The 12934-nt window shown below is 37.9% G+C and overlaps 1 protein-coding gene across 4 annotated transcripts in view; it reads right to left on the bottom strand.

Annotated features, from left to right (window-relative positions):
* Positions 1-971: 971 nt before the first annotated feature.
* JAKMIP2 (janus kinase and microtubule interacting protein 2) overlaps positions 972-12934 on the bottom strand; it is a 276562-nt gene continuing 264599 nt past the window's right edge. For 2 of the 4 annotated variants that reach the window (XM_006893727.1, XM_006893729.1), the window contains 2 exons: positions 12528-12593; positions 9047-9097 (listed from right to left, as the gene is read on the bottom strand). In XM_006893727.1, the coding sequence (XP_006893789.1) occupies positions 9047-9097; positions 12528-12593 (117 nt within the window). Of the gene's footprint in view, positions 1515-9026; positions 9098-12527; positions 12594-12934 lie in introns of those variants that run through there. The other 2 variants (XM_006893730.1, XM_006893728.1) reach the window with 2 other exon arrangements.

Here is a 12934-nt window from a genome sequence, read left to right as displayed (position 1 = left end):
AATTAGCTTTTCAGAAACATTTATTTGCTCTCAAAATTGAACCCAAGGCTCAGAATTATCTAAATGAAGAAAAGTACCAGCCATATAATTATCTCTGGTTGAGAATGACCTTATCAGTAGGATAACATTATTTTTTATATAAAAAAGTAGAGCTATCTTGATGCTGTAAGTTATCTAGGGGATAAATGTTATCACTCTAAAAGACAAGAGGTCAGAATGCTCTACATATTATCAGGATATTTTTTAAAAATCACAATTTAACATTCACATTTTGGTGGCAAAGTGAACTCTGGCCTAATGGATGGAGACATGGGCTATTAACCCAAAGGGGCTACATCTCTGGCAGTTCGAATCCACCAGTGGTTATATGGGAGAAAGATGGGAAACTTTCTCCAGGGCAATTCACAGCCTCTGAAGACCTGCTAGAAGGTCAGCTATGAGTCAGTTCTGACTGCACCGCAAGGAGGTTTTTCTTTTTCTCTCTGTTGAGTTTTCACTCAAATGATATAAACATATTCATGGAGAGGTAATCTTAAGCAGTCACTTGAAAATCAGTATTTTAGAAATAAACAGATTCAGAGAGGCTCTCTGGCATCTTGTTTCCTATAAATACTGGCATTGTTTTAACAACTAAGTCAGGAAGCTTGTGATTTAGAATATCATCTTCTTTCTAATACCAGTGAGATCAGTCTGTTGACTATGGTGGAACACGGATATGAAGGAAGGCCAAGAAGCAACAAATCTGCCCTTTTTTTAATGTTACTTTCACTTGTTTTCCTTTGTCACCATTTTAATCTGGGTCACTGATCCATGTTTCATCTGCCATTTGTGGAATGCGTTCCACAAGCTTCACCTTTGCACAACACCAAACTGGACAGTACTTTTCTTCCCATATCCATTGTAGATGTCTCTGTTCCTGAGTTTAAAACAACAATAAAGACAGAAAAGCAAATCCCTGTAGTAAGAAACCAGACTTTGCAATTGAACATTTTATTGTAAATAGCTCCTCATAGGTATTTCTCGTGCTTTATTCCCCACCCACCCTTTTTTGTTGTTGTTGTTTCTTCTTAATTTTTAAAATGATGTTTATTATCAGGACTAGTGTTGCCATGGGGTATTAGTGTTACATTAAAATGACCCCCCTGCACAGCAGGAGTAGAATGTTTCATTGTAACTTTGGTTCCATGCCCAAGACACATCTTTGCTTGATCTGCTGAAACTGATTTTGTTGTTGTGTTTTCTTTACACAATATATGTTTATAGCTCTTTTCTTCTGGTTTGACATATACACATTTCATTAAATGCAGCATATATTGTAGATTTTCGACAGGGTCATGTAGGAACTGTCAAATAAGAAACCTCGAGTAATGGCTTTAAAATACACGGGTGTAGTCCTGGCTACTGAGTAGTTCTTAGCCTCTGATTTCTCTCTCTCATTGGTGTAAACATTTTGCCATTTTTGAAGGTTTGGAAGCATATGCCTTGCTATGGTGTTATCCATGTTGTCGGTTTCTCTGTAAAACAGAGGGAAACATTTTTTTAGTCATCATTTCTACCAATAGCTAAATCAGAAAATGTTTTTGTTTTAAATTTCTAAAAAAGTGTTACCAGCTCTTCAAGATGTATGATCTTGTGCAAGTTATAAAGTTTCTCTAAGGTTAGCGATTTCAATTTTAAATGAGAAAAGCTGTTGTTTGGTGCTAGCTCATAGTCACCATTTGGACACAGATCAAAACACTGGTTGTGCATCTACCTCATAATAATTGCTGTTTGAGCCCACTGTTAACAGCCACAAGGTCAGTTTATCTTGTCAAGACTTTTTCTTTCTAATACTCTGCTTTATTGGTCTTTCTCACAAGCAGGTCCAAGAAGGTGAAATGATTCTACATCCCAACTTAGAATTTTGGCTGTACTATCTAATGGGTATAGGGACCTCCAGTGGCTTAGTGGCAAAAAGCTGCACTACAATCTCTGTCCCATGTGAGAATTATGGGCAATCTCCTCCTGTATGATTTACTGCCTCTGAAAACCTGCTGAAGGTCGGCTATGAGTTGGTTCAGTCTCGATGGCACCCAACAACAACATGCACTGAGTAAGGAGTTGTGCTGTCAACCCAAAGCAGGTGGTTTGAGTTCCCCAGTTGCTCCACAGAAAAAGGATGAATAATATTTTTCCATGTGATTTCTAGCCTCTGAAAACCTGCTGGAGGGTCTGCTATGAGTTAGTTCTGACTCTCTGGAAATGAGCAAAGATTTGTGACTTCCAAAACACATGACAAAACAGAAGTAGCTACTGTAAAGCTTGCTATCATTTAACATATATAAAGCACCTGGAAGTTTTTGGTTCATAGAAGGTGATCTAACATATGAGCTATCATTATGATCTCATTTCCTCTGAGGCTTTCCCAATCTATGCCTTATGAGGCTCCGTTGACTCATCTTTCCTCAAAATACCAATTTAAGAAGTTATTTTAAAAGCACGTCTGCCTGTGCCCTTCAGTGATGTATTTTATTTCATTTTCCTTCCTTAACATTGTAACCCTTGGCAGATTGTGTCCACCCTCAGGCCTTGGCTGGAGCATTCCCTTGGAATATAGTACAGAGATGTCCTAGTTGGCACAGTAATCTCCTTAGAAAAGTGCTATCCCTAGGCTATCCTCATCCTGTTCCTCTTTAAGATTAAATAGCTGGGTATTCACTTGGTTGAAATTATCAAATACAATGCTTTCTTTCAAAAAAACCATTTAAAAAAATGAAATGGCACAGAGGATAGACTTTGATGAGCTGCTTAAAGACACTGCTATTACATTATAAAAGACAGGATAATAGAAATGAGGTTTCCATTTTCTGGCTCTGTGCCCAAAGACAAATAATTTAACTTATTAAAGACCTAATTTCTCTCCCTATAAAATAGGGTTATTAATCTATAGCAAGCTTTTCCTGGAGCCCCAGAAATGGTGGGCAAGAGACAAAGTCAGAGCGAAAGAGGCCAACAGTTGTTGTCTTCTCCACAGAGAAAATGTAAGGATGTGAATACATTTCTGCTATACATAAAAAGAAGAGATTTTTGGAGTACTTTTTTCACAAAGCCACTTTTTCCTGATTCCAGGACCAGAGTAAGTTGGGATGAAATAGCGAGAAAAATCTCAGAGAATGAGTAGGAAGAAGTACAGGGGCTGGAGCAAGAGAGTAGTGAGGAAGTGACGGAAGGTACAAAGACAGTCATCAGGAGATTGTGGGTATTCTGGCAATCAGGAGATTCAGAAAGTGCTTTCAAAGGCTGACTTGCATTGTACTATTCATACACACACTTGTTACAGTCTCTGGTCTCAGAACTGGGTGAAGTAGTGTGCATTTAGCAGTTTCTTATGTAATGAAGCATTGACCTTACTCAAAGAGACATTTTTATTTTGCCCTTGGTTTCAAGGAGGTTTTCTCTAAGCCCCTGGAATGTCCACCCTGAGGAGTAGCTTTGCTCACTGAAAGTTCGTATCATTCGATAGTCAAATACTGTAGTTTATGATGGAAACTTAGACTATGCAGTATTAATTCTGACTTCTGAATAACAGGAGAATAAAAGTGTTGGCTGGGAACCAGATGTCAACCACATGACATTGATTAAGAAGCCTCAGTAAAAACTCTGAATAACAAAGGTTTAGGAGAACTTTGTTGAGTATGAAGACTTTGTGCACACTCTCTCATACATTAATACTGAGAGAGCGATGCTATTAGTTGTGATAGCTACACGTGGTATTTCTTCTTCTATGAAACAGCAATTATAGCTACTATTCCTGAGACTTTCTTGTATGCCATAAGATTTATGATCATTGAGCAAATGATGTGGCCTTTGACTTGTGACTCTGATACTCAAGTACTTAACACCTTCCGGGTTTATAGAAAATGTTCAAAAAGAGCCAGTCCTCCTGGGGAACGTATGTATGAATTCTTCAAAAGATCAAGGAGGACATATCCATGTCAATATTTCCTAAAGGGCCAAGGCCCAGCATCTCCCCCCCTGCACTCTGGGTACCATCATAAATGTTGCAGTGCACAAATTCTTTCTGGACCTTTGAATGCATTATAGGGAGAGACATTGAAATTAATTAGGCCACACAAGACTTCTCTCATGAGACACAAAGTTCAAGTTTATATCAGCCTTCATACCAACTTTGGCTCAATAATTTATTAGAAATATTCACATAAATCACTAAATGCTTTTATACTAATGCTTATATTTTTATTAGAGATAAAGGATACAGATGAAGATAAGTCAAAGGAACAGATGCTATTTCACAGAGAAAAAAATGAAACATAGCTTTGTTAAACTACCCATCTAAGAGAATTTCTGAGGTGCTGTTATATCCAAAGGGGTGTCCAAAAGATATGAGGAACTGATCAGTAGCATCTACAGCAAGATTCCTAGAGAGGGGTCCACAAACACCGACAATGCAATTAAGATGTATGTTGTTACCTCTACCTCCCTCCTGTCCTTTAGAGGAGCTAAGTCATGAATAGGATGGAGAAAAAGGCCCTTACGAGCCTGACCATGATCACCTTCCCCATGAAGATGCTCAAGTCTACAGGAAGAAAATAGAGAGAATGAGATTAAATATGTAAATTAGGATGGACTTCCCTGAACATACAGTAACTAAAAAAGCTATGGACGCTACCTAACATGCAGTTACAGGCAGAGAGGGAAATAGCACAGAAGCTAGGAGAGAGAGAATCTGGAAAGAAAAAGAAACTGGACTGCAGGAGGAAAGAATAGCCTACGGACTGCCAAGAGAAAAAGCAAGTACGTCTTTGGGAAAGTGCAACTGAGGTGTTCCTGAGAGACAAGGATGGCAAAACATCAGCTCACGTACTTTGGACTCACAGACATTAGTCTCACATACAGTTGTTAGGAGGCGTCATTCTGAGGAAAAAGCCATCAAATTGGGAAAGTTGGAAAGTCAGCAAAAGAGAGGAAGACTCTCAGTGAGATGGACTGACAAAGTGACTACAGCAATGGTCTCAAGTATGCCAGAGACGAGGATGTATGCACAGGATAGGACAGAGTTAAGATCTGTTGTTCATAGGGTTTCTATGAGTTGTACTTGACTTGACTGCATCTAACAAGAGCAAGGTATGAGCTCCAAAGGACTCATTACGAATATAATGCTTGTAGAAGTAAGTAGTGGCACAGTGGGTAAGGTCTGAGTTACTACAAGAAAGATGCGCGGTTTGAACATGCTAGTGCTCTGGTTGTATAACAATGCGTTGCACTGCTAACCAAAAGGCTTTATCTCTAATGCTTGAATCCACCAGTTACTCTGAACAAGAAAGAGGGGCAGTCTCGTCCTGTTAAGATTTCCAGCCTTGGAAGCCACTGCAGGGTCACTATGAGTTGGAACCACCTTGCTGCAGCCAGACAGAGTTTTGTTTGAAGTGACTTAAAGACAGAAAAGATCTAGGGATCTACTCCCATAAACTCTTATAGCCCAGACAAAATCCTACAAATAATTTAGTTTTTTAAAAATGTGTCAAGTAGGGGGAGCTCTGGTGGCCTAGTGGCAAGGAGCTGCAACTACAATCCCAGAGGCACACGGTTTGAATCCACCAGATGCTCTGCCGGGAAAAGGAGGGACAATCTCCTCCTGTACCAGTCAGATCTGATTTGACGATACACTCACACAAAAATAAAAAAATAAAAATAAAAAAAAATGTGTCAAGTAAGGAACCAATAAATAGATTGAAAAATTTATAAATTTATGGCAACCCAGGAAATTCTCTCATACCCTAGTAATGGAAACTACTGATGTGAATGTACTTTAAAGATGCTTTAAATATATAAACGCAAAAGACATATTCCTTGCAAACGTTGAACTTATATAGTATTACGAATTATAGTCAACGTTCTGTATAAAGCTCATACGTATTATATGTTGGTCTGGATAGTGGCTTAAATCCACCATAGTGACTTTGCAGAAGAAAGATGTGCAATCTCCTCTCACTACGATGTGCAGCCTTGGTGACCTGGGGGAACATCTTCATGAGTCATAAGTGACTTGACAGCAGTGGGTCCAGTGCGGTTGTTAAATGCTTGGCTCCTATCTAAAAGGCCGGTATGCTGACCTCACCAGCCACTCCACAGGAAAAAGATGAGGCAGTCTGTTCCTATAAAGGCTTTAGCCTTGGAAACAGCATAATCCATAGTGTTCTGCTCCTAACTCAAAGGTTGTGAATCTCCCAAAGCTTGAATCCACCAATAGCACAAAGGGTGGGAAGAAGATGGACAATTTGTTTCCACTGAGATTTACAAACTCCAACACACTATGGAATATCTCTATGTGTCAAAGCAGCTGAATGGCATTGAATACTCTGTCCTAACAATTCTTCACCCACTGCTGTCTAGTCAATTTCAACTCACAGTGACTTTCCAGTAGGTTTCTGAGGCTGTAAATCTTAATGGGTAGAGCCTCTCTTCCATCTCCCTAAAGGAGAGGCTGGTGGATTCAAATTGCCTATCCTTTGGCTAGCAGCCAAATACTTAAGTAAATGAAAACTCTTTATTAATCTTTGATCCCCAAGGCTCCTATGGATATAGCAGAATTTCAGATATTCATTATATGAGTTGCTTAACAGAGTTAAGATTAATGTCTTATTCTGCAAAACAGCAAGTGTAGTTACAATTTCTGAAAACTTCTTGCAGGCAAGACTCACCGTGATTTAGCACAATGCTGTCTCCTCTGACCTGCGACTCTGCTATCCAAGAGATTAACTAAGTGCTTGGCTCATAGATAACACACAGCAAATAGTTTTAGAAGAGTTAATACGCTACTTATGCTCTCTCTCCTTCAGTTTCTCTCCCTGCTTGAAAGCAGCTTCACACCCAAACTCACTTGCTGTAGAGTTGGATGCGATGCATATTGATTTCCCATCGGGTTTTCAAGGCTGTAAATCAAAATCAGAGGAGACAGCTCATCTCCCCCACCGCCCCCAAGAACTGTTGGTGGATGTGGCCCATGGAGACACAGCCTTTTGTTTAGTAGCATAGAATTCCATGAACCAGATCCTTTATAACCACTGATTTAAAATAAGCCATAAAAAACTGTCCCCAAATCCTGTTTTCCAGTCATCACTAACCAAAATCCCCACAGATCATCAACAGTTACCATTCTTTCCTTCTGCTTTCCCTATCTCTGTAAAGGGTGACACCATCCAGTTATTACCAGGAAATCTAAGGGTCATCTCTGATACCTTCTAATCCTTCAACCGTCATGTATAGCTTATCACCTAATAAAGTGCTCAACTGGGGTACTTGTAGTTCAGTTGTAGAATTCTCATCTCAGGTTCAATTCCTGTAACAGGCACTTCACAACACCACCACCACCACAACCACCTGTCTTTCAATGGAAGTTGCATTCTACTGTGATGTTGTCTTGGCTTCACTATAAATTCCAGATTAAAAGGAACTAGGGAAAATGCCTGGCCATTTACTACTGAAAATAATTTTTGGAGATTCAACACTATTCTTTATATACTACAAGATTAGTATAAGGATAGCTGTCAGTCTGAAAAGAGATTCTTTTAAAAAAAAATTAATTTAAATGAAAGTTTACAGACTTAGGGTTTCTAGTCATTCGTTGTTGCACTTTTCTCCCTGCCGACCCCCTCCCACCAATTCACTCTTCTCCTTGAAAAGAAAAAGAAAAACTCTTTCATTATTATGCAATCCCTCCTCCCAAGTCCACTCCACTATGCAGCCTTCACTCTGGAATTCTGCAATGACAAGAATACCCATTCATAGATCCCTTCTAAACAGTTTTCTTCCTCATATGTTTAAATGCAATATACATCATTCCTTCCCTCCTTTTCTGTTTTCCCTCAACTCCGATGTCAGTCCCATTTTACAACAGTGGCCTTATGCAATATTTGTCCTTTTGTGACTGAGATATTTCACTCAGCAAACTCTCTAGTCTTATCTGCTTATCTTTTTCCTTGCATCGGGTCACGCTAAGGTGCTTTGATTTATCTTTCCACATTCTCGTATGACTGGAGATAGCTAGATAGCTAAGCCCTTCACCATTCATTAGTTTGCTATTGAAAATGTTAAATTACATGCATTCCAGCAAAGATTATGATAAGTGTATTCTGAATAGTGGCTAGACTTGTCTCATTTTTTAATAATGACATTATGATTCATGATTCTCATTGCTGCCTGGATATCAGAATCACTTGGTATGCTTTCTAAAAAAGGGGAGGGGGGGCCCAATTTCTGCTTTTCACCTCTTTCAATCTATATTCCAACTCCATGTCCATCTGAGATAAGGCTTTTGGATATACATTTTTAATATTGTTGAAAGCCCACTGTCTCAGATTATTTATCTATATGTTAACAATGTGAGGATTTTGTAATTTAATGAAAACAGGAATTGTTTTTTCTTCTAAATATGTTTTGAAAAGAAATCCATGTTCACTTACGTCTTTGCTTTCCTGAGTTCTGATGAAAGATATTGGAAGAAATGTTTAAATAAAAAAATGTGGTCATCATTAACTTATTAGATTCACAGAATCCCAGATGTTTCAAATTGGAAAATATATTAAAAATGGTCTGAAGAAGAAAGGTGGGCACTCTCACCCCATGCAATTTACAGCCTCTGAAACCTTGCTGAAGGGTAAGCTCTGAATCAGCTCCAACTCAACAGTAATGAGTTTGTCTCCTCCATTAGTAAAAATTAGTTGTTTTTTTTTTGCTCTGATAAGTTTCCATTCTACACAGGTTATGGCTTTTGAAGATGTTATAGAAGTATATTTTTTTTAAAGACTAACCCACATAATCCTTTGTACCTAGGATCCTTTACAGTTATTTACTACCTTAATGATTACTAAAATGGATCAAATCTTTTTATAATTTTAGGACACTTTAGCAAACCCAAACAAGGTGTTATCTTTTTGTTCTTTTAAAACAGGCATGGTAACAATATGCAGCATCTTCTTCTCATACACCTTTTAGAATCGCATTTTGAGAATTTAATGAAGTCTTACCTTTAAGAGGCACCTTGACATCAAGGCCATAGAATAAAGGCAAGAGAGAAGAACAAGAATAGAAACAGAAACTGCAGAAGAAAAAGAAGAAGGTTATGTGAATCTGGATTTATGTAGTGCCATTCAGGTAGTACAAAACCTCAGATTTTTTTTTTCACCTTGATCAATTCCAATCACTCCTCACAGAGACAACCAACTACCTTTTCATAGAAAACAGCAACAACCTTCTTATTTACATTTTAGAAAAACAATGTATCAAAGACCTGGCATTTGACAAACATTATTTTACACACTTTAGAATTGTGAGAAAGTCATTAGTATACTTGAGGAAAATAAGGGCAGTAAATCAATAAACTAATTTCATAGCCCAATGAGGGCGGAAACTTACATTTTTGTTGAACTCTATTTAGTTAGATAGCATTGTCTCCTTCACATATGGAAGTTATTTCAAAAACACAAAAAACATGAACAGAGTATGCATTTTATCACTCAATGCTATCACTGTTTGGCTAATGGGACAAGTTTTGGGATTAAAGTAAGGAAGGGGGAGTACTGACATGTAGATTAAGCATATCATTAATTATTCTTAGTGGGACAGATCTGGAAGATAAAGGATGTAACTGCCATTGGGCAGCAGGTATAAATTGGGGCACAGGCTACAAATGGCGGCAGCAGAAGCCTCGTATTACCAACTATTTTATTATTCTGAAAAACAGAAACTCTGTTCTTTTTATTCTTTAAAGGTAAAAAATGATATCACCCACAGCATGAGAGGTTGGTGAAGAAGAGAAATGGAGGAGCTCCAGTCAATTTAGGAGTAAGTCAGACTCCAGAATCACCTTTCTAGGCATCAGGAGATAGACATCTATAATTCAGTTTAAACATGTAGTCATGTAGTTTGGGTCGAAACCTTGAACTGGGGTCCCGATTTTGTTCTATATCATTTATATAAGGCAGAGTAAGTTGAATCTCTCTGAGCATTACTCATTGTCCATAGAAGAAGGATTATAGTATCTTCTGTGCCTCTTCAAAAGTATTAATATGAGAATTAAGTAAGTTGATAAAAGTGGAAATGTTTAGCATATGGTACAGTAATGCACATAAATGAAATAGTTTCACTATTTTTTATTATCACCTCATTTTTATTTCCACGTATATGGAAATTAGCAACACAAAGAATACTGATGTAACTTTGGGTGTGTGTTAAAAATACTATAAAGGCAAAACCAAAAGCTATCGGTGATGTAAGCACTCTTTAGGCTTGTGGGTGAGTAGGAACGAGCTCAAGTGCCTGGAAGGTAGGCATGTAGAGGACATGTAATAAGGTCTCACATCTCATTTGATGTTAACATAAAGGTCAGGACATTTGGACCCAGGGGATATATTTCACAAAATAATGATGGTGGAAAAAAAGTACCAACTAAAATGATAATAAATTAGAATAACCTTAATCATTCCCTCTGAAAATTTCCAAGAGATTTATTTAGTGTTTGGCTAGGGTGGTGCCATTCAATAATATAGGAAATTTCTTTTAAAAACATTTTTTAAAACCTCAGTTGAGTGAGGACTGAACATTATCTTCAAAATTCTGGTATAGAACTGTCTGGACTATAGACTTTCTCCCTAAGGTAGTGTGTGGACTGCTGAGAAAAAAAGCAGAAATGAAAGCTGGAGCCACAAGTAGGATGGACAGCCAAAACATGGAAAATTGAAGATGTGAGGCTTGTTAAGGAAGGAAGAAGGGAGTTGTGGGAGCAAGCCTTCTGTGGGTCTTCCTGACAAACAATGGGAAATTAGGCTCATCTTTAGTTCACTGTACTGTGCTTTTACCCTATTCAATGCCATGAAACTAAACAGCAAACTTTTGAAGTGATAAAAATTTAGACTTAATATTTTACAACAGAAGTGGACTTTCAGTGTAGGAAAGTTTTAAAACTTTACTGCTTAATTTGGCTTACTTTTCTTCTTTTAAAAAAAAAATATTGGGAAAAACATGTTGGGGATACATGGAAGTGAGGGTTGGGAGCAGAAGGGTAAGGATGGGCAGGGATGAAAATTGCAGGGATGCAGTTGCAGGGCTGCAAAATTTGGCTGGTGGGGGGAGCAGGTGAAGGAAATGAAAAGGATCGGGTGGGGACCAGATGATTAAGGGTAATGGTAAGCATAGTCCAATTGTGATTAAACAAACTGTCTTTTTCACGTGTGGGTTTCTCATTTGGGAATTGGGCACAGACTGTCTGGCTTCTTTATGCTGAACAGGGGCGTTGATGTGAAGGGGGGAATGGGAGCACACTTTATCACCTTAGTGGTGGTCTTGGGTTGAAGCTGCTTGCCTTCTTATTCTGTTAGAAGATGTTTTCCTGACATTTACTCCCTTCTGGACTGCAAAGTGTTTTCTGGTGGGTCCAGTGTGGCTGACTGAATCCTGATGCCTAACCTTCACAAAATTATCTGATTTGTTGCTTGTGGATACCATGAGAGAATGTGGGGAAAAGTATTACCATCCCTGTTTCCTGTTTTAAAAATGTGAATTAGGTGCAAGGACTGAAGACTTTTACTCAGGACCAGATAAATACTAGAAGACACAGTTTCTATATGAATTTGGGCCCCTTATGATCTGCCCAATCAACTGGGCCAATCAACTTCCTCTGATCTCACACAGCTGTGGGAGCCACTGGAGAGAAATAGAATTTTGGGAATAGCAAATAGCTTGCTATTCTATTCTTGAATGTCAATAGAAGAAACTACAAAAATAATTTTATTCAACTTCAATTCAGGGATTCATAGCTCCTGCTGGTTAAACAGATTGAGACAATGGAGAAAAATCATTGCCCATCCTTGCTGTGTTTCTCAACAGGATACACTGAGCAACTTGGGTAGAAAAATGATTTGTTGTGAAATGCTAACTCATTGACTATCCCGATCTGAGATTTACCATTTCTTTCAAAGTATATACATTTCCAAACATCCTTTTTATGCTTTAGTGTCACTCTAAAATATGGCACACAACAACATTTTATCTAGAAATATTGGATGACTTGAAAGAAGCAGTTACTCGTTAGGACTCGGGGGAGGGGGAAATAAGAGGAGAAGGTAATTACCATCTGCCAACCTAAGTTTATGAACTTATTTCTGAGATGCAACTGGTAGCACAAAGGGAAAATAAAGCTTTCATGGATAAAAACAGGAAGTATTTTTTGAAAGGTGCTAAAATATTTTAAAGATAAAAAAAGAGTGACATAAGGTTAAATAAAAGAAGAAATTTTTGAAAAGGAAATGAAGAGAAAGAGCAAACCAAGGCAACAAAACACAAAAAAGAAAGATCAATAAAAAGGCAAGAAAGTCAAGGTCTGATGGCAGATCCTTTATCAGAATCTAGGTAACTGCTATGTAGCCACACCTGCTTTTGTAATAAAGACAACTGAGAAGAAAGACAATCCAAAAACCAAAACAAATACTGTATGGACAGATAAATAGTAACATATTCAACTTAATACATACTTTTTCTTCTAAGTCTTTTATCTGTCTTTTCTGGATGTCTGTTTTATCTTCTAAGTCACGAATTCTCTGAAAGTAAAGAAGAAAAGAAGGAAGCATTAATATACAGAAAAAGGATTAATCACCATGATGTACATTTATTTCCATAAAAGCAGTCACACTGGTACCAGCAGATGAGCTTACAATGAAGCTTCACTCTGATGACTCTGTACACTTCATTTTTTTGTTTAGTTTTCATTTAATGTAGCTTTTTAAAAATTTTTTTATTATTATTAAATTTTATTAGTTTTAATGAACATTTACAGGGATTTGGGGTTTTCATTCCTTCATTGCTGCACCATTCTCTCTGCCCTCCTCCCCAGTTTGTTCTTCCCCGCCATCCGAATGTCTGTTTTAATTGTCCAATTGCC

This window comes from Elephantulus edwardii, unplaced genomic scaffold (assembly GCF_000299155.1).
Source record: "Elephantulus edwardii isolate Elephantulus edwardi_28Jun2011 unplaced genomic scaffold, EleEdw1.0 scaffold00130, whole genome shotgun sequence".
Lineage (NCBI taxonomy): Eukaryota > Metazoa > Chordata > Mammalia > Macroscelidea > Macroscelididae > Elephantulus > Elephantulus edwardii.
Note: the sequence above shows the minus strand (reverse complement) of the source record. Positions and strands in the feature narration are given on the sequence as shown.